The 23,062-nt window shown below is 35.2% G+C and overlaps 1 protein-coding gene across 1 annotated transcript; it reads left to right on the forward strand.

The window, feature by feature from the left end:
• The first annotated feature begins 20,701 nt into the window (after nucleotides 1–20,701).
• LOC131172166 (uncharacterized) lies at nucleotides 20,702–22,597 on the forward strand. Its single transcript, XM_058133110.1, has 2 exons — nucleotides 20,702–20,957; nucleotides 22,371–22,597. The coding sequence occupies exons 1-2, from the start codon at nucleotides 20,702–20,704 to the stop codon at nucleotides 22,595–22,597; spliced, it is 483 nt and encodes a 160-aa protein (XP_057989093.1).
• Nucleotides 22,598–23,062: the final 465 nt, after the last annotated feature.

A 23,062-nucleotide genomic window follows, 5' to 3' on the forward strand; every position in this document is an offset into this window, starting at 1 on the left:
TAGGAATTCTCTGCTTCTGGCCTCTAAGTATATATGGCTAATATATTTCTTTTTGAACTCGGCCAAAAAGAAATCCCAGGTAATTTGTGCAGACTGTACCACTCTCGATACTGTCACCCACCACCTATATGCATCCTCCTGAAGTAGTGATAGAGCACATTCCAACTGTTGCTCTGGGGTGCAGTATAACTGCTGTAACACCCTCTCTGTCCTCTCCAGCCAATACTCTACTGTGGCTGGATCATCCTCCTTCTTATCTTTAAAATCAACTGCCCCATATTTTCGCAGTCTCTCTAATGGGGACCTCTGTACTAACTGTGGCTGTGGAGGTGGTGATGGTGGCTGTACAGGTGGTGATAGTGGTAGCTGTGGAGGTGGAGGTGGCTGTGGCTGAGGTATAGCTCCGTGACCTGGCGGAGCAACTGTGTCATCTGTTCCAAGAAGGCCTGCTATACCCTACCCACAGCACCTCGACATGACTCTGCTCTACTACTATTTCGCCCCTGACTAGGAGCAGGTACAAGTGCGTGACTCTCAACTTCTTCCTCTATTGGTCCAAGAGGCCCATGCTCTGAAGGATCAAACGCCATCGATCCTATAAAACAGAAAACGAACAGATTTGCATTAGTATCACCTTGACTCCATTTAAAGGCCCATGCATGTGATGCACTCTATCTATTTCTAACTAATTAGGTCTATGACCGCTTAAACCTCTGCTCTGATATCACTAAATGTGACGCCCCTTACCCGTCTACTGTATAGCCAAGCAAGAAGTGCCACATTCGGTGCCGAAGCACCCTATCCTATCTTATCATGTCCATTGTAAATTTTTAATATCATTTAAAAACAGGTAATCCAGGTGTAAATTTTTTTTTTTTTATAGAGACCCAGATAGAGCCTCCTCTGTTTTGTTAGCATCTGGCGGGTTCCACTAATTACCTGTTAACATGTTTATATTCATTTCACGTTTTTCCATATCATATTCTATTGTATCATACCATTCACAATTATTTATGAGATCTAAGAAGGGTATTATCTATTGCATTCATATAGAAATTCATAGACAATAATTTATAAGTTTATGTACAATCTCAAAATTTAATTACAATCCAAAATGAAATACATCATGTGTATATATACAATGAACAAAAAGACAAAATCTAAATATACATGGGCCCTACCAACAAAATTACAACTATCGAGGTGACTAATAGACACTGGCAAATCAGATCGGCCTCTGTATGAGCACTACTGCTACAGCTGCTAGGACTGGTCTCTAGTACCTACGTGATAGAAAAACCAACGCGCTAAGCATAATGCTTAGTGGTGCATAATTTAAAATAACAATAACTAAATAATTAAAAATAATAATAATTTTATATGACAATTCATAATATCTAGGTCGTTTACATTTTTATTTCACTTTGGAAACAATTGAATTTATCGAGAACTTTTCTATTTACTTATTGTATATTCAGTCTTAATTAATTATTATCAGTGCCCAAGAAGCCTATAACATATTATAAAAGCTGGATATATGGGAGTATACTAGTTAGACAGCCATACCTCTATCTAGTATATGTCGGTCATGTCAGGCATGAGGCCTACAGGCAGGCATTTAAGCCAGATATAATATTAGGCACAATGGCCAATAGGCAGGCATAAGGCCTGTAGAATAATTATGTCAGACAGATTTTATCTGTTAATGATTATTCTTACTGGTAGTACCGCTATCTTTAGTCCCTAATTGATATACCAATTGATCCAAATTAAATAAATAAGTCTAGGTATACTATGAGCAATTAAACTTTATTACTTATTTATTAGAAATGTTCATGTCACTTTATAGTGGAAAAATAGGTCCTACATACCACTTTCATGTGATTTAGTGTTTAATGGCTTATTAGGGTTAAATTCCTACCATAAGATAATTTATCTTATGACCCTTTCTTTAGGTTCAGTTTTTTTGTCTTATTTTTACCTATCCATTTGATCGGTTTGTAGCCACTGTTTGGCCATACTTCATGGAAGTTGTTCCTCTATGTCTTATCTTTATTTTTCTTTTTGAATCATGTCAATTAGGTTTTTAGAACTCAAGTTATGGTCAGATAACCATAAATAATTCATTTCCTAATTCTAGTTCCTTAACTAGGCAGCTTTTGGACTTAGAGTTTACCTAATTAATGGAACATGTTGCAGTCACTTTTAGGCATAATGATCTTCATAGAAATTGTTGCCCTATGTCATGTGGTCACTTAGAATTTTTAATCACAAATTTTCAAGTTTTGTGGAATTATTTATGGCCAATTAACTGACCTAGATTCCTATACCCTGTGTCAACAGGATTTCAATTCAGGTCAAAAGTGGTTTTGACTTGAAATTTAGGGTTCTTGCATTCATAATTTGAGGTCAGCGTCTAAACAAAGTTGGAGCTCTATTTCTTAGGTTTTTGGAAAGGTATGGCTCATCCCAATTAAAGTTTTCTAGTGGAAGATATGACTAAGGGACTATTCTGGGGTCAAGTAGTCACTTAGGCAATTTCCAGAATTTGTGTGTTAAGTTGACCTAGCCAAATGACCTAATTCCTTTGATTTTTGGGTTTTTGGTCAAAATACTAATATTGTAGATCTATGTCTTATTGAAATTATTTCACTAGTTTCATTGCATTTGGATTTTTGTAGACCAAGTTATGGCCTTATTACCAAGACTGGTCAGGTAAGCTCATGTCCAGGAATTTCTGGATAACATGGTTCTGGACCGACTTGTATCTCAACTTGGGCCTGCAATTTGGTTTGGTTAGAGGCATTTCTGGGCTCTGTGTTCTTCATAAAAGTTATAGCTCTATGTCTAAGCTTTCTTATGGTATAAAATTCAAGTCATTTTGACCAATATAGAGGGAGTTATGACTAAATGAATGTGTACTGTTCATTTGGTCATTTTCAGGGTTCTGTGCATGGTCGTCCAGATTGGAGCAGTGTTTAGGTCAAGTTTTGGATAGAATTTAGGCATAGTTTCTTCATGGAAAATGGAGTTTTTTGGGTTTGGCTTCACCTCCAATTGGCCTCATACCAATTGGAGCAACACAAATTCAATTATGGCTCAAAACTCAAGCTGGACTCAATGAGTCCCAAACCTGTAGAGAAAAGCACTCTTAATTTTTCAATTTCCTCCAACTTCCTTACTTCAATTGCCATACATAGCACTTCTATCAGCAATAATTTCATCTAAATCAGGTCAATTTCAAGCAATTACATAAAATCCCCAATTCATGTGCACAAACCCTTATTTTAATTATCCAATTTATACAAACTTAACTCATTCAAATTTCTAATCATATCAACTTATCAAACATCCTCATGGAATCAATTTTCATTATTTAAAAGCATCAAACCCCAAGGAGTTTCATGGCTATCGAAATTAGGGTTCTTAAATTTCTTATCATTTGTTTTTAATTTCATGTTATACTCATTTATTTCATCATACTTACAAGATTTAAAGAAGAGAGGGAGTGGTATCTTGCACTAATCTCTTGTGACCCAACTTTAAGCTTTCCAAAACTTCAAATTTCTTTCTTCTTATGGCTACCTAGAGCTTCCTTATGATGTGGGGATGATTTTTAGTGAAGAGAGTTTAAGGTTTTATGGGGAGGAAGCTTAGGAAATCAAGCTTTGAGAAAGAAAAAATAGAGGGAGAGAGAGAGCTTGAGATTTTCGGCCATGGAGGAGAGAGAAGAAGATGATGGCTTTGGGTTGGTGGGTTTTGTCTCTTGTGTCTATTTATATATTCTATTATTATTGTATTAAATTTTTATGATGTCACAATTTCATTTTATTTTCTTTTTCTTTGATTTCTTTTCTTTTCTTCTTTCTTTTCTTTTTTCCTTTCCAAAAATAAATTTATAATTTTAATTTGTTTTAATTATTTTAATTTCTCTCATTTTTAATTGACATTTAGGTCAAAATTCATCTCTGGGAGTGAAATGACCAAAATGCCATTCGTTGTGCTTATCGGGTTATTTTTGTCTATATCGATTAATAAATTCTCTTAAATTTTCTTTGATATCTTTAATGTCATTTTTACCTAAATAAACCTTTAATTAAGTCCCAAAATTATTTCCTATATTTTCTTACCATTTATTTCATGAATTTATGTCTCTTCACTATAGCTTAAGTGTAGTTCCAGACATTTTGACTGTCCGAACAGACATTAGTCATCGAAATAGTAGAATGTATGGACTACCTACGGTGAGAGCATTACAATGGGTGTGGGAGAATCTACAATACCGGTAGCTGCTAAACATCCTTCAAAACCTCAACAGCACTTCTTCCAGTAGATGGCTGATCTGCTTAGGCAAGTGACAGGAACCTCGGGCCAGCTCGCACAGAAATCACCACTAGAAATGCTCCGAAAGTTTGGGGTTGTAGATTTCAGTGGAAAAAGATAAGGTAACCCTGTAGCTGTAGAATATTGGCTGGAGAGGATTGAGAAAGTTCTCCAACAGTTACATTGCAAACCTGACCAAAACTTTGAGTGTGCAGTCTCACTACCGCAGAAAGATGCTTATCAGTGATGGAGTACAGTGAGCAGCGTAGTATTGCCAATTGAGGTAACTTGAGAATTCTTACTAGCAGAGTTCAGAAAGAAGTATATCTTCAGAAAGAAGTATATCAGTGGCATTTATTTAGAAGACAGAATGAGAGAATTTATTACTCTAAGGCAGAGGAAATTAACAGTAGAAGAATATGAGCGAGAGTTTATCAGACTAAGTAAATAGGCTAAGGAGATCGTTCCCATTGAAGCAAAAAGATGCAGGAGATTTGAGGAAGGCCTCAATAATAGTATTAGACTTCATGTTATGGCCCTGCAGTATACAGACTTCACCCAGCTTGTGGCAGCAGCCATGAATATGGAAAGAATTTGCGCTAATGAGCAAAGTAGGATGGGTAAACAGTAGAAGAGAGGTTTTGGCCAGTCTAGCTCCACATTTATAACAACCCTATATTCGGTAGTGCGTTCTACTGTTCCAGTGACCAGTGTCTGTCCGGACAGCTAGAATGCCTGGAACTACACTTCACTGATAGTGAGAAGGTATAAAATAATGAAATAAATAAAAAGAAAATACAACAAAATTTTTTTTAAAAAAAAAAAAAAGAGACGAAATGAAAGTAAGTTAAATGAGCCAAACCCATAGCGATTGGTGACCGCACTAAAAAGTTACGGCAAGGACCGTTGACTAGCCCTGGACTGCGGGGAACCCAGGGAAATATTTTCGAGATCGAATTAAAAGTCTATTGAGGTATAATTGACATAAAAAATGTCAAAAAAAATTAGTAAGTCAGTATAAATAAAAACAAAACTTTAAGAAATCGACGGGTCAAGGATTTAATCGGTAGCACTGAAAATTTTGAAATGCAAACCAAAAAGGGGCATTTTGGTCATTTAACACCTAGAGTGGACTTTTGACCTAAATGTCCATGAAAAATAAGTGGTATTTCATTTTGAAAATTTAATGAAAAATAAAATTGAAGATAAAATGTAATTTAAGGAAAATTGAGAGCAAAAGTGCAATTAAAAGAAATCTTAAATTAAACTAATTTTTAATTAACTTTAATGGAGCACTACGTGGGACATTTAGTGGCCATATAAAGCCACATGAGGACAGCACAAACTTCATCTTCTTCCTCATTTTTTCACTAGTCGAATTGCTCTCCCATAGAAACCACCAGGGATGGCCATGCAAGGAGCTTCACTCCACCATCATCAAGCCCTCATTTCTTCTAAGTTTCTTCATTAAAGTTGCTCTACACACCTTGGGCAGATTGTAGGGAGCAAAAAGGAAAGGATTAGTTGAGGTTTGATCAAGCTCCATAAAAAGTTAATGCTAGTTTCTTTAAGTAAAAGTTGTGTTAAGCTTGAGACAAGTTAAATGGTTAAGAAATTTTGAGGAAATGCTTAAGTTTTGGTTCACCATGAATTTGGTAGCCATGGTGATGAAAGAGGTTTGATTTATTCTCACATTAAATTAGTGGGAATTGATGTTGAATGAAGTGATTAGAAAGATTAACAAGTCAATTGTATGTGTATATTAATGTTAGTGTTAAATTTAGGGCTTTGAAAGGGGAATTAATTACCTTAGTAAACTACCATGGTTGGTAGCTTATAAACTCATGATTTTATGTGTAAATTGATGAAAATTATTGATGAATTCTGGTGGTGATGATGTAGGGGCAGTATGTATAATTGATGATGGAAGTTATATGTAAGGGTTAGGAGTGTTATGTGTATATAAATTGATATAAATGGACTTTGTAATTTAGGATTATATTTAGTGTATTAAAGGTCATTGTATTCCGCCAAATTGACTATAATGTAAAGTAACAAATGAATGTGGTAATGTACCAAATCAGAATTGGGTAGAGAAGTGGACTTATAGCAAGGTAAATGTGCAATTGATAGATGTTTAAGCAATGTATTTAAGGACAGTATGCAAATGAGCCTATAACTCTAAATGTGTGACTCCAATTGATATGAGGCCAATTGTGGGTGAAACTAGGCACAAAATGTACCAACTTTCATGTTGAAAGCCTACCAAAATTCTGCCTAGAAGTGACCTAAAAGAATGACCTAATCCAGAATTGAAACTTTGAGAACCTAGAAATTGACCATTTGAATAGTAGTCAGTCTTTTGGCCATAACTTACTCAAAACAGGTCCAAATGACTTGAAATTTATACCGTTAGAAAGCTTAGACATAAGGCTACAACTTTGGTGAAGACCACCAAGCCCAAAAATGTCACACCCTATCCCTCTGTAAGGCATAACATGATCCCGTAGTATACCTAATGAATTACCAACTCCGTCTACTGATAACCCATTAACTACACTACAAGGGATTTTCAAAACTTTTCTTACTTCTTTTACAGTGGTGAGCACTATTTACAGGTGTTAAAGACTTTGATGAACTGAAGTGAAACAACTAACTCATTTGGTTTATTTAGAATTTCTGTAAAAATTTTGGCAGAGTGCCATCTATATTTTGGACAAAACAGTTCTTCAGAAAACCTGTAAAAAGCACTTCAATATGTATTTGCAAATCTCAACTCCAACATATTTTTCAACACAACATTTTTCTCAACTCAAATCCATAGTGATTTTTCGAAGACTGAGATAAAGGAAATATAATACAAAACTATTCAAGTAAATGAAATCTCAAATTTACATTTACAATAATTTACATTTAATTACATACCAAAATGTTTTACAAGAGTTTTTATACAACTGCTCAAATAATTTACATACATATTATTACATGCATACATCAAAACCTATGTACATGGGTATACCTATGATATACCTGGAGCTGATCTGAATATATCTTCAAAGAAATTTACTTACTGCTCTATGCTCTTCTTACCTGCGACAGCATACAAAGCTATCGCTGAGTGGTGAACTCAGTGGTGCACAACTATAATTTAAAACATAGTACAATATACATTGACAAAATTCTGATAAATAATTTGGAAATCTAAATACTCATCAAATTCCACAACTCAAAATATTCATTGCCAATAATGTAAATCATTTGTATAAATGACTTTGATCACAAAATTCAATTTATCAAATCATGACTATCCATTTAAGTAATTCTAACAAAATCAATTATACATAAACCATAATTGAAATCACAATTCCTTACCATTCAAAAGCCATTCTGTATCTCAAAAATCATTATGTATCTTAAAAATCATGTTGTATCCCAAAAATCAATCTTTATCTCACTAACTAAGCAAGACTAATCCGAAAGGGCCATATTCGATGTGATTCTAACTCCCTATGGTCGGGGAGGTCGAATCTGATTCTAACTCCCTATGGTCGGGGAGGTCGAATCATCGTGCACAGTACCATCACAATAATGAATCTTCCGTAAGGGCCATAACGATAAAATAAACTTAGATCTAACCTCAAATCAGAGGAGAATCTAAGCCTGTGCACGTACCATGGTAATCAAAACACAACTCACTCCATTGTCTTCTCAACAAATGAGAGAGACGGGTAATAACCTAGTCAAGCATCTATAGTGAGATATAAAACAATATTACAATCCATTTAGTGAGCATAAATCACAATACAATTCGATTCAAAGTCAATTCCAATATCCAATAATTTTTATGCTCATCACAATTCAAATCATAAATTTGTATTTTTCCATGAAAATTATCATCATAATTCAAAATATGTTCTATCACAATTTTCCAAAACATAATTTATTCAATCCATAACAATGCTTAATACTTGTGGAAATACCATTTCACAAAGCTAAATTCATACATACTATAACAATTTTAATAATCATTGAATTAAATCTAATGCTTGATGAACATAATACATAAGAAAAATATGTCATTTAATCATATGAAATATTCAAACAAAATCAGTTAAAAACTAGTTGTGCACAAACCTCTGATGACTGTCTCCCTGATCTGGACTCAGTGTTTCCTTCCCTTTTGCTGAGTCCTTGTTAACTGAGAAACACAATTTGAAGTGTTTCAGTACTAAATTAAACTGTCTCTATCGATGGTGTTTGGTAAATAATGCACTGAACTCAATTATTCACTTAATCACCTAATATACCGACCCTCATTGCGTTTTAGGTAAATTAGGTTTTAGTGTCGTTAATATGTCACATTCGATAGGGTTTTAGGTTTGGTACGTTTTACCAAAGTCATTTCCTTGTTTAGTGCATTTTAATGCAAATTGCTGGATTCCGGAACACTGGTTTGACCTAACCGGACGATCTAGTTCCCTCGGTTTTCGGGTCTCGGTCGAAACTACAAACTTGTAGATCTAGGTCTTATTGCACGCGGTGCAAAATTTCAGGTCAATCCGAGTTAAGTAGACCAAGTTATGGTCATTACACTATTGCTGGTCAAGTGGTACCATTTTAGGTCAATTTTAGGTCAAATTGGTCAATTCTGGTTCGGCCAGTTTTTGGACCCGAACTTGTACAAGTTGTTTGACTTGCTTATGGTCATTTCTGGGCTTTGGTGTCTTCATAAGACTTGTAGGTATGGGTCTTAACTATTCTTGGTCAAAATTTCAGGTCAATTGGACCTGGTTTGAGTGAGTTATGGCCTAAACACTCACTGCTGCCCAATTGGTCATTTTTCAGGTCCTAATTGCACCTAATCCGAATTGGTCATTTTTTAGGTCACCTTGCAAGCAGAATTTTGGCATGGTTTCTCAATGAAAGTTGGCACATTTTGTGCCTAGTTTCACCTCAAATTGGTCTCATACCAATTGAGGTTACACATTCAAGGTTATAGGCTAAAATATACACTGCCCTCAATATGCATTTCACACCCCAACTTCAAACACACACTTACCTTTGCCATTTGTTTACTTACCTACCAAACTGTTTTGGCACATTACCAAAAGCATTTTCTACATTACATTAGCATTATTTTGGGCAGATTCCAATCACCCTCAACACACCAAATATCATTCACAATTACAATTTCTAAGTACCATTACAAACACACCTAAACATTACAAACTTTACATACACTTTACAATGTTAATTTACATACATATCATCAATCCTTCTAGGTGAATATTCTGCCCACACTTCCTTCAATATATACCATTACTCAAGTGTCCACAAGCTGCCACAAACCATTCTTCAACATCACATTGCCGTCCCATATACCAATTCCCATCAAAGTGCATAATTCACCATATAAACATGAAATAATTCACTAAGTTACTAAATCACCATGATTAACATTATTTCTCATCAATTATATGCACAAATACCTCATCAAAAACGTGACTCATGGCTGTCCAAAATGAAAACAACAATAACCCTTCAAACTCAAAATTTTCCTTCACCAATCTAACACCCATAACATGAACATAAACTTTAACAAAGAATTTCTCAAAAATGCAAACTCACCTTTAATTGTAACTTGCTAAACCTTCACCAAACTTCTCAAAATTGGTATCAATATCTTCCTTGTGGTGTGTAGACCATTTTTCATGAAGCTATCAAAGTGATTGGAGTTGAAAATGGGGAGTGCATGGAGCTTTGAAGAAAACGTTAATGGTGGCTTTCTCCTTTCTTTAAATTCGGCAACTTTGTAAGTTGGAGAAGATGAACTATCTGATGGGTTTAGTGGACTTACACCTGCCATACTTTATGTTTAATTAATCCTATAGTGGTCCACTAACTAAAATTAAAACATATTATAAGTTAACTTTCACTTAATCCACATTTAACCCATTATTTTAGCTATTTACTTTGGGTACCACCAATTTAATTTTTCATTTTATTTTCTAAGTGTAATACTATTTATTTTTAATGGACATTTAGGTCAAAAGACAATTCGGGGTGTCAAATGACCATAATGCCCCTGTTCGGGTTACGTTCCCGATTTTTCGGTAAAACCGTATTTTGTCTGTTTTTCGATTTCTCACTTTTCTTTGTACTAATTATTTAATTTTTCTTTAATCTTTCTAATGAGATTTATACTTCAATAAGGTTCTATTTAAGTCCTAAAAATATTTTCCAGGGTTCCCCGCAGTCCAGGGCTAGTCAACGGTCCACGCCGTGACTTCCCGGTGCGGTCACCCATCGCTAGGTTTCCCGGCTCACTTAACTTGATCACATTTCTTTGCTATTATTTTTCCTTTGTTTTTCTTGTATTTTCTTTTCTTGTATTTCATTATTTTATGTCTCCTCCCTCGTGTCAAAGTGTAGTTCTAGGCATCCTAGCTGTCCGGACAAAGACAGTCACCGAATGAGCAGCACTACCGAACTTTGGGGTGTTACAATTCTCCCCCCCTTAAATAAATTTCGTCTCGAAATTTTACCTGGCATTAGTCTCTGAACAGCTGTGGGTGCTGTCTCCTCATATCCTCTTCACGTTCCCAAGTAGCTTCCTGGCCTGAATGATGGTTCCACAGCACTTTAACCAGGTGTATCTGTTTGTTCCTCAGCTGCTTCACCTCATAAGCCAGAATTTTTATGGGTTCTTCCTCATATGAGAGGTCTGGATTTACTTCAATCTCTTCAACTGATAGTACATGAGATGGGTCTGATCTGTACCTCCTTAATATGGACACATGGAAGACATTGTGTATCCTTGCTAACTCTGGAGGTAATGCCAACCGATATGCCAAAGGACCCACTCTTTCCAAAACCTCATATGATCCGATGAAACGAGGACTCAGTTTCCCCTTTCTGCCAAATCTCATAATCCTCTTCCAAGGAGAAACTTTGAGGACTACCTTATCACCCATTGCATACTCAATATCTCTTCTCTTGATTAACATAGGACTTGACGATCGTGACGCAGCCTTGAGTCTATCTCTCGATCAATTTGATCTTTTCCTATGTCTACGAACAATTTCTCGCCCAATCATCTTTCTTTCACCAATTTCATCCCAACATAGGGAGTTCGCACTTTACGCCATACAAAGCTTCATATGGAGGCATCCCAATGCTTGATTGGTAGCTGTTGTTATAAGCAAACTCAATCAAAGGCAAGTGTGTATCCCAACTACCTTCAAATTCAATCACACAAGCCCGTAGCATATCCTCCAATATCTGAATAACTCTTTCAAGTTGGCCATCCATGCGTGGGTGGAATCTTTGTCTTTGAAGTTCAATCTAGTTCCTAGGGCTCTCTGAAGACTACCCAGAATCTAGAAGTGAACAAAGGATCTCTATAAGATATAATCGACATCGACACTCCATGCAATTTTACAATTTCATATATGTAAAAATTTGGCCAATCTCTCCAACTATAGTCCATTTAGAATGGCAAAAGTGAGTAGACTTGGTTAGTCTATCAATTATAACCCATCTTGCATCATGACTATTACGTGTCCTCAAGTCTCATCACAAAATCCATAGTTATCTATTCCCTTATAATGTTTTCATAGGGTGCCACTTGTATGCTAGCTTGACACTTATTAATGTATACAAATTCTATTAGTGGGATTTATCTGTCCCATCTCCCCTGATTCAACGACACAAGATCTCAGTATATTCTCGAGGGCTTATCACGTATTACAGGTTATTATTATCATTTCATTTCATTATTTATAGAAACTCAATGAGTTTTAAAATTTACCTGAATCACTTGTTTCAATTGTCCATCTGTCTGAGGATGATACGTTGTACTGATATCTCTAAGCTTATAGCAATTACTGGGGTACAGGTAATTCACATTAATGTAACCGAGTCACTGACTCTAGCTACCTTACAAGTGTAGTCGTTTGATAGGCTAGTTCTGAAGTCTTAAATTTCTGACTAAAATTTTCACATTTATTTCCAGTACTAGTACTCTATTCAGGTGCAACTATATCAATTTATAGATTACTTACAAATATTCTTAATTTATTGTACCACGAGGAAGCACGTAGCTCTACACAATAATCCCGTGTCGGTACTGTAATCTGCAGCTTACAATACAAACATTGAGAGCATTATATAGTCACTACGTTATAACCTCATGGACTAGGTTTCCTAACATCTTATCTTTCTCGAATCCACTAATATCCTAAACCGATTCTGATTACAATATCCCAATTCTTTTAGTTAACAATTCTTCCAAAATTAGTGTCAATCATACTTGTTATTGTAGTTTTGATCCTAAAAGACTAGTCACTAACGCATCAAATTTATTCTCCTGTAAGAATAGCAACAGAACATATAGTTCGACACTAACACACAATTAAGTAGTCTTTGGGATCAAATAATAACTAATTGTTTCTTTCAAAAATTAAGAACTTACCAAAGACTACATCCAAGTTTCGCTCTTTCTCCTTGGCGCATAGTGGGCCTTTCGGTGAGTGCGCTACTATATTCGGGTTGATTCACTGTGTTATAGTGGTGAGGAGTACCAACTCTATTTCTATCTTGACTCTGACTGACGGTCTGTGAAATCCAGAGAGCAGATCGAGGTGGTTTAGTACAATTTTTAGCAAAGTGTCCAAGTTTTTCACAATTGTAGCAGGCTCCAGAGGTCTTATAGCATATCCCACCATGATATTTTCCACAAGTTTCACATTGGCGGGAAGGGTAGGAACTTCTAGTTGTTCGACGACTGGACCTTGGTGGTCTCTGTCTTAATAATCCACCTCTATCGTATCCCTGAGCTCGGGGTTCCTCAAATTCTTTTCTCTTTCTCAAATTACTGTTCGAGCTCTGACCCATAGATTTCTCCCTCTTTTCTATTTCACACTGCCCTTGTGGGGTTGGAGTGCAGACTTGGGCTTGGGGCATGATTATCAGCCATTTGTTGGAAGAAAGTGGCCATTTGCTGGGCCATTTGTGCAGTAATTTGTACCGGTAAAACTGGTACAGTCAGGCCTTCGACATTTTGTGGAGCTGGGGCCTCAACTTGTTCTTCTGCCATCACAGACTGTTCTATTGTCTCATTCTTCTCTTCCATATCTTTTCACAAGATTCTCTATTCCTGTACAACCAACATAAGGAGATTCCTCTCCATTAGTTCATATTTATGATGTAAATGTACTATATGTATCAAACATTTGAGCAGTTGTAGTTACCGATAAAAAGATTTCAAATTCACAGTTCGAAATTCACTTTAAAACCATTGCTCTGATACCACTTAAACATGTCACACCCTACCCCTCTGTAAGGCATAACATGATCCCGTAGTATACCTAATGAATTACCAACTCCGTCTACTGATAACCCATTAACTACACTACAAGGGATTTTCAAAACTTTTCTTACTTCTTTTACGATGGTGAGCACTATTTACAGTGTTAAAGACTTTGATGAATCAAGTGAAACAACTAACTCATTTGGTTTATTTAGAATTTCTGTAAAAATTTTGGCAGAGTGCCATCTATATTTTGGACAAAACAGTTCTTCAGAAAACCTGTAAAAAGCACTTCAATATGTATTTGCAAATCTCAACTCCAACATATTTTTCAACACAACATTTTTCTCAACTCAAATCCATAGTGATTTTTCGAAGACTGAGATAAAGGAAATATAATACAAAACTATTCAAGTAAATGAAATCTCAAATTTACATTTACAATAATTTACATTTAATTACATACCAAAATGTTTTACAAGAGTTTTTATACAACTGCTCAAATAATTTACATACATATTATTACATGCATACATCAAAACCTATGTACATGGGTATACCTATGATATACCTGGAGCTGATCTGAATATATCTTCAAAGAAATTTACTTACTGCTCTATGCTCTTCTTACCTGCGACAGCATACAAAGCTATCGCTGAGTGGTGAACTCAGTGGTGCACAACTATAATTTAAAACATAGTACAATATACATTGACAAAATTCTGATAAATAATTTGGAAATCTAAATACTCATCAAATTCCACAACTCAAAATATTCATTGCCAATAATGTAAATCATTTGTATAAATGACTTTGATCACAAAATTCAATTTATCAAATCATGACTATCCATTTAAGTAATTCTAACAAAATCAATTATACATAAACCATAATTGAAATCACAATTCCTTACCATTCAAAAGCCATTCTGTATCTCAAAAATCATTATGTATCTTAAAAATCATGTTGTATCCCAAAAATCAATCTTTATCTCACTAACTAAGCAAGACTAATCCGAAAGGGCCATATTCGATGTGATTCTAACTCCCTATGGTCGGGGAGGTCGAATCTGATTCTAACTCCCTATGGTCGGGAGGTCGAATCATCGTGCATGCACCATCACAACAATGAATCTTCCGCAAGGGCCATAACGATAAAATAAACTTAGATCTAACCTCAATTCAGAGGAAAATCTAAGCCTGTGCACGTACCATGGTAATCAAAACACAACTAACTCCATTGTCTTCTCAACAGATGAGAGAGACGGGTAATAACCTAGTCAAGCATCTATAGTGAGATATAAAACAATATTACAATCCATTTAGTGAGCATAAATCACAATACAATTCGATTCAAAGTCAATTCCAATATCCAATAATTTTTATGCTCATCACAATTCAAATCATAAATTTGTATTTTTCCATGAAAATTATCATCATAATTCAAAATATGTTCTATCACAATTTTCCAAAACATAATTTATTCAATCCATAACAATGCTTAATACTTGTGGAAATACCATTTCACAAAGCTAAATTCACACATACTATAACAATTTTAATAATCATTGAATTAAATCTAATGCTTGATGAACATAATACATAAGAAAAATATGTCATTTAATCATATGAAATATTCAAACAAAATCAGTTAAAAACTAGTTGTGCACAAACCTCGATGACTTGTCTCCGATCCGACTCGGTGTTTTCCTTTTCTTTGAGTCCTTGTTAATCGAGAAACACAATTTGAAGTGTTTCAAGATTAAATTAAACTGTCTCTATCGATGGTGTTTGGTAAATAATGCAATCGAACTCAATTATTCTCTTAATCACCTAATATACCGACCCTCATTGCGTTTTAGGTAAATTAGGTTTTAGTGTCGTTAATATGTCACATTCGATAGGGTTTTAGGTTTGGTACGTTTTACCAAAGTCATTTCCTTGTTTAGTGCATTTTAATGCAAATTCTCGATTCCGAACACTGGTTTGACCTAACCGGACGATCTAGTTCCTCGGTTTTCGGGTCTCGGTCGAAACTACAAACTTGTAGATCTAGGTCTTATTGCACGCGTGCAAAATTTCAGGTCAATCCGAGTTAAGTAGACCAAGTTATGGTCATTACACTATTGCTGGTCAAGTGGTACCATTTTAGGTCAATTTTAGGTCAAATTGGTCAATTCTGGTTCGGCCAGTTTTGGACCCGAACTTGTGCAAGTTGTTTGACTTGCTTATGGTCATTTCTGGGCTTTGGTGTCTTCATAAGACTTGTAGGTATGGGTCTTAACTATTCTTGGTCAAAATTTCAGGTCAATTGGACCTGGTTTGAGTGAGTTATGGCCTAAACACTCACTGCTGCCCAATTGGTCATTTTTCAGGTCCTAATTGCACCTAATCAGAATAGGACATTATTATAGTTCACCTTGCAAGCAGAATTTTGGCATGGTTTCTCAATGAAAGTTGGCACATTTTGTGCCTAGTTTCACCTCAAATTGGTCTCATACCAATTGAGGTTACACATTCAAGGTTATAGGCTAAAATATACACTGCCCTCAATATGCATTTCACACCCCAACTTCAAACACACACTTACCTTTGCCATTTGTTTACTTACCTACCAAACTGTTTTGGCACATTACCAAAAGCATTTTCTACATTACATTAGCATTATTTTGGGCAGATTCCAATCACCCTCAACACACCAAATATCATTCACAATTACAATTTCTAAGTACCATTACAAACACACCTAAACATTACAAACTTTACATACACTTTACAATGTTAATTTACATACATATCATCAATCCTTCTAGGTGAATATTCTGCCCACACTTCCTTCAATATATACCATTACTCAAGTGTCCACAAGCTGCCACAAACCATTCTTCAACATCACATTGCCGTCCCATATACCAATTCCCATCAAAGTGCATAATTCACCATATAAACATGAAATAATTCACTAAGTTACTAAATCACCATGATTAACATTATTTCTCATCAATTATATGCACAAATACCTCATCAAAAACGTGACTCATGGCTGTCCAAAATGAAAACAACAATAACCCTTCAAACTCAAAATTTTCCTTCACCAATCTAACACCCATAACATGAACATAAACTTTAACAAAGAATTTCTCAAAAATGCAAACTCACCTTTAATTGTAACTTGCTAAACCTTCACCAAACTTCTCAAAATTGGTATCAATATCTTCCTTGTGGTGTGTAGACCATTTTTCATGAAGCTATCAAAGTGATTGGAGTTGAAAATGGGGAGTGCATGGAGCTTTGAAGAAAAACGTTAATGGTGGCTTTCTCCTTTCTTTAAATTCGCAACTTTGTAAGTTGGAGAAGATGAACTATCTGATGGGTTTAGTGGACTTACACCTGCCATACTTTATGTTTAATTAATCCTATAGTGGTCCACTAACTAAAATTAAAACATATTATAAGTTAACTTTCACTTAATCCACATTTAACCCATTATTTTAGCTATTTACTTTGGGTACCACCAATTTAATTTTTCATTTTATTTTCTAAGTGTAATACTATTTATTTTTAATGGACATTTAGGTCAAAAGACAATACGGGGTGTCAAATGACCATAATGCACCTGGTCGGGTTACGTTTCGATTTTTCAGAAACCGTATTTTGTCTGCTTTTTCGATTTCTCACTTTTCTTGGTACTAATTATTTAATTTTTCTTTAATCTTTCTAATGAGATTTATACTTCAATAAGGTTCTATTTAAGTTCTAAAAATATTTTCCGTGGTTCCCGCAGTGGAGCTAGTCAACGGTCCACGCCGTGACTTCCTCAAGGCCACCCATCGCTAGGTTTCCCGGCTCACTTAACTTGATCACATTTCTTTGCTATTATTTTTCCTTTGTTTTTCTTGTATTTTCTTTTCTTGTATTTCATTATTTTATGTCTCCTCCCTCGTGTCAAAGTGTAGTTCTAGGAATCCTACTGTCCGACAAAGACTGGTCACCTAATGTTATAACGCACTACCGAACTTTGGGGTGTTACAAAAAATGCCAATTACCAAGTCAAAATGATCGCCAAATTTGGGTTACAAAAAACTAGCCGAATTGACTTTGATCTAAAAATGACCTAAACTTTGCAATATAAGTGCAACTTGACCAGCAATAGTAAAATGAACATAACTTGGTCCATGGTACTCCAAATGACATGAAATCAGTCCCAAAATTTTAATAAGACATAGATCTACAATATTGGTAATTTGACCAAAACCCAAAAATCAAGGAAACTAGGTCAATTGACTTGATTAAACTGGCACACTAAATCTGGAATTAGCACATTTGACCATAAAATCCAGAAAATTCAAATAAGCATATCTCCCACCAGAAGTGTCCAATTTAAATGAGCCATACCAATCTAGAAAGCTAAGAAAGAGACCTAAAATATTGTACTAGACAACTTCCTCAAATTTTAAATGTATAAGGTCAAAATTTAAGGTCAAACCATTGACCTAATTGAGGACCATGCCAATATAGGACCGTTGAGTCCAAGTTAACAATTTGTCTATAAAGAATTCTATAAGACTTGAAAAATGGTAAGCAAAATTTTTGGTCATCCCTAAGACATAGGGCAACAATACTTATGAAGAATGCTAGACCTCAATGTGATTATAAATAGTCCAAATAAATTAGTAAAATCAGAACCGAAAATGCCTAAAAAGGAAACTAAAACTTAGATTTGACCTAGTTATGGTTAATTAACCATAACTTGAGCTATACACCTCTAAATGGAGTGATTCAAAAAGGAAGTTAAAGAAGACACAATGAGAAACAATTTAATGAAGAGAAATATGTTAAATTTACACTATAGTTTGGTCCAATAGACAGTAAACATTGGCCATGAAATCTGAAAAATGGCAATAAAATGCAATAAGCTTTAAAATGAAATTGGTAACATATACCAACACTTAGAGACTATAAAATGTGACAAATTAGGAGCATTAAAATTAATTCACCTAGTGTGTATTAATGATCAACATTATAGGTTGACTAATGAAAAGAATTGAAGGGAATAGTACTAAGAAAATTTAGATATTGAATTTTATTGTTAGAAACAATTTAACTGAGTACTGAAACACTTTAAATTGTGTGTTTCAGTTGAAAAGGATATTGAAAAGCATAAGGAACATTGAGTCAAGGCCTAAGGGCGACTCAAATTAGGTCTGTGCACAATACTTTTTATATTTACTGCTTTTACTAGAAAATTTATTTGGAGAAATGAGTTATGAATAATTTTTTATTGTTTTGGCTTTGGGAATTTTATTTGGAAATTATTTTGTTGCCTACTTTGTAAATGGAAATTTTGAGATAAAATGCGATTTGTGGTTTGTATGAAATATTTAAATATTGTGATTTGAAATTATTTTTAATTCACACTTGGCATGGCAATATCATTATGTTCCTCCTCCATTTATGGGGTGAGTATGACTATATTCCTCCCTCTCTGGCTTGCCAGTCTGAGGTGAGTTTGGATAAGTACTCATTAGCTAGCTAGCCACCTCCCTCATTAATTTTGATTAGTGGGGTGAGTATGCCTTGTCATGGTATACAACACGGCATGTTCGGAAAATTTGTGTCATGACCTAAGTTGTGTTATAGATTGAAAACACTGTGTTATTAAATTGTTTGATCAGATTTGTGTTATATGAGCTTTGAAAATTGTGACATGAAATTGTGAATCATTTGAATTATGAATTATCAATAAATGTTTTATATATCGCATTTTAAATTTTTATTGTGCACTACTGAGTAAATTTTACTTAGCGATAGTTTTTTCATTACTGTCGCAAGTAGACTGACAGATAAAGCAGCAGAGTAGGCTGCTTGTAACTTTGCTTTGGGATTTTGCCGGGTATATTGAGTATACCACTTCCTTGTAAATATTATTGTAATATATGTGAACTATATGTATATATTATACTTGGTCTTGAGTAGTTGTAAGATAAAGTTGTAAATTATTTTGGCCTATAAAAATATTGTACTATAATTTTCTTATCTCAGCTTTGAAATACTTAGTCATTTTGCATTCTATTTTTGAAACTATTGAAAGTGATGTTGAGTGGAGTTTGACTTATGTAGAGAAAATTGATTTGTGTTGAGCCATATTGGAGTTTGGGACTGAAACAAATATATTAGAAGTATTTTCTACAGGTTTTTGAAGAACAGTTTTGCTCAAAATACAAACGGCACTCTACCGAAATTTTTATAAAATTTGTGGCTATTTCAGACCTAATGTGTGATTTAACTTCGATTAGAAAGTTTTAACACCTGTCAAAAGTGCTTACCACTTTAAAAAGAAGTAAGAAGTTTAAAATCCCTTGTAGTGTATTTAATGGGTTACCGGTAGGCGAAGTACGGTAATTCATTAGGTGTACTATGGGATTATGTTATATCCTATGGAGGCATAGGGTGTGATAAAATTCATAGCCAGTAAGAAGTTTAGGGGGCATGCTAGTCAGGCACCGACTCAGAGGCAAGGACAGGGGTCTAGATTCACCTTTAAGAGAGGCCAGCCAGCAGCATTGGTGACTAGTGCATCAGGAGTAGCAGTGAGAGGTCCCGCCCCAGTAGCATGTACACATTGTGGGAGAAGGCATAAAGGTGAATGTTGGGGATTGAAAGGAACATGCTATAGATGTGGGGCCACTAACCATTTCCAAAAGGATTGTCCTAGGAGGACAATTTCACCAGCACTGATAGAGAGGTCGGCTCCTACTGCACAGAGGGGTAGGAGGCCCAGGAGATCTGAGGCAGTAGGGGGTACTGTGAGGCCTACATCTGAGACAGTGGAGAGGCCAGATACACGAGTGCCAGCACGTGCATATGCCATTTGGGCCAGAGAGGAGAGAGATGCACCTGATGTTATAATTGGTATATTCTCTCTCTTTTACTCAGTAGTGCATGCATTGATAAACCCAGGCTCAACTCATTCTTACATATGCACTACCATTCCAGCAGAGAAAGGTTTAAGGGTTGAAACTATTGAGTAGGACATCCTAGTTACTAACCTTTAGGCCATAGTGTGATAATGAATAAGGTCTATAGGGGTTGTAATTTGAGGATTCAGGAGTATGAGTTTTTGGCAAACCTTATTGAACTACCTTTTCATAAGTTTGATGTGATTTTGGGGATGGATAGGTTGTCACATCACCAAGCTATGGTGGATTGCCATTTAAAGAGAATCACATTGAGAACTCCTGATAACCAAGAAATCATTATTGTGGGTGAGAAGTCAAATTATCTGTCTAATGTCATATCAGCCACTACTGCAAGAAGATTGTTAAGTAAGGGGTGTGAAGCCTAGGGCTATGCACAATTCTTGGGGGAACTAAACTGTACCGAACTTATAGGAACAGTACCGAACCAAATTTATTTTGATACTTTGGTTCGGTTCTGGTTCTTCACTAAAAATAGAACCGGAATTGTACCAAAATAGAACCGGAACCGTACTGAACAGAGAATCGAATTTATATATATGTTTTTCTATATTTTTTTAGATGTATTATATATTTTCAACATAATTATATATACTGATGTATGTATATAAAATTATGAACTAAATACAACATAATATTTTATTTTATTTTTCTATATTTTCTTAAGAATTTTAGTTATAAATACATTAAATTACCTTATCATTCTAAATATACTATTATCTTATATTAATATATATATAAATTTTTAATTATATTTGTATCTTATAGTTAAATATTATATGATTAATAAATAGTTAAAATAAATATTATATGATATACTATTATATTATATAATATATTTAATCTTAAGTTATATATGCACCTTATAATTAAAGATTATATAATTTAGGTATAGCTAAAAGATATATAACTCAATTCAAAACTTAAATGCTAATTCAAGTATGACTTTTTAAGGAAATAATTACATAAAATTATTTTAAGAACCAACAGAAGAACTAGAATCGTACCGAACCGAACTAGAACCGAAGAAGTGAGAACTGTACCGAACTGAAACTGAAACAATGAAGAATCGAATCAGAACCATACCGGAATTTTAAAATTCTGGTTCGGTTTTGGTTCCTAAGCAAATCCCGAACTGAACTAAAACCGAACACCCCTAGTGAAGCTTATTTGGCACATGTGGTTGATACTAGGCAGGCTAAGCCTGACCCTCATGGCATGCCCATTGTATGTGATTTTCCAGAGGTCTTCCCTGAGGAGTTGCCTGGTTTGCCACCAAAGAGGGAAGTGGAGTTTGGTATAGAGGTTATACCTGGGATAGCACCAATGTCCATTACTTCTTATAGGATGGCACCCACAGAATTGAAGGAGTTAAAATTCAGTTGCAGGAGTTGCTAGATAAAGGGTTTATACGCCCTATTGTGTCGTCATAGGGAGCACCAGTATTATTTGTAAAGAAGAAGGATGGGACACTTAGACTGTGTGTAGATTATAGACAATTGAATAAGGTGACTGTGAAGAATAGATATCCTTTACCCAGGATTGATGACTTGTTCGATCAGCTGAAGGGAGTAGGTGTGTTCTCCAAGATAGACCATAGATCGTGATATCATCACCTGAGGGTCAAGGAGACTGATGTGCTAAAAACTGCATTCAGAACCTGATATGGATATTATAAATTTTTGGTTATGCCATTTGGGCTAATCAATGCACCAGTAACATTCATGGACCTAATGAACTATATCTTCCATCCTTATTTAGATGGGTTCATGGTGGTTTTTATTAATGATATACTAGTGTACTCTAGAGACCGAGAAGAGCATGAGGAGCATTTAAGGATTATATTGCAGACCCTGTGGAGGAAGCAACTATATGCTAAGTTGTCTAAATACAAGTTTTGGCTTCATGAGATTTCTTTTTTGGGCCATATTGTGCCAGCTGATGGGATTAAGGTGGATCCCAAAAAGATACAAGCTATTATTGATTAGAAACCACCGAAGAATGTGACAGAAATTAGAAGTTTCTTAGGTTGCCTGGTTATTATAGGAGGTTTGTGAAGGGATTCTCTTTCACAGCATCCCCATTAACTAAACTATTGCACAAGAATGTTAAATTTGAGTGGGATGATAAATGTCAAGTAAGCTTTGAAAGGCTAAAGGCGATGCTTACAAAGCCACCCACCCTTACCCAACCATTATCGGGGAGAGACTTTGTGATTTATAGTGATGCCTCCCATAATGGATTGGGGTGTGTATTGATGCAGGAAGGGAAGGTAGTTGCTTATGCTTCTAGGCAACTTAAGCCACATAAGAAGAACTACTCCACACATGATTTGGAACTGGTAGCAACTGTGTTTGCATTGAAAATATGGAGGCATTATTTATATGGTGAGAAGTGTTATGTCTATACAGATCACAAGAATCTCAAATACTTACCGACTCAAAAGGAGCTCA

This window comes from Hevea brasiliensis, chromosome 13 (genome assembly GCF_030052815.1).
Source record: "Hevea brasiliensis isolate MT/VB/25A 57/8 chromosome 13, ASM3005281v1, whole genome shotgun sequence".
NCBI classification, from domain to species: domain Eukaryota; kingdom Viridiplantae; phylum Streptophyta; class Magnoliopsida; order Malpighiales; family Euphorbiaceae; genus Hevea; species Hevea brasiliensis.

What these genes read in the sequence shown, in the direction of transcription:
- LOC131172166 (XM_058133110.1), top strand. Translation starts at nt 20,702, where the DNA reads ATGAATAAGGTCTATAGGGGTTGTAATTTGAGGATTCAGGAGTATGAG. An exon ending in TACTGCAAGAAGATTGTTAA is followed by an intron (nt 20,958 to 22,370) that starts GTAAGGGGTGTG and finishes ATCCTTATTTAG; the next exon opens with ATGGGTTCATGGTGGTTTTT.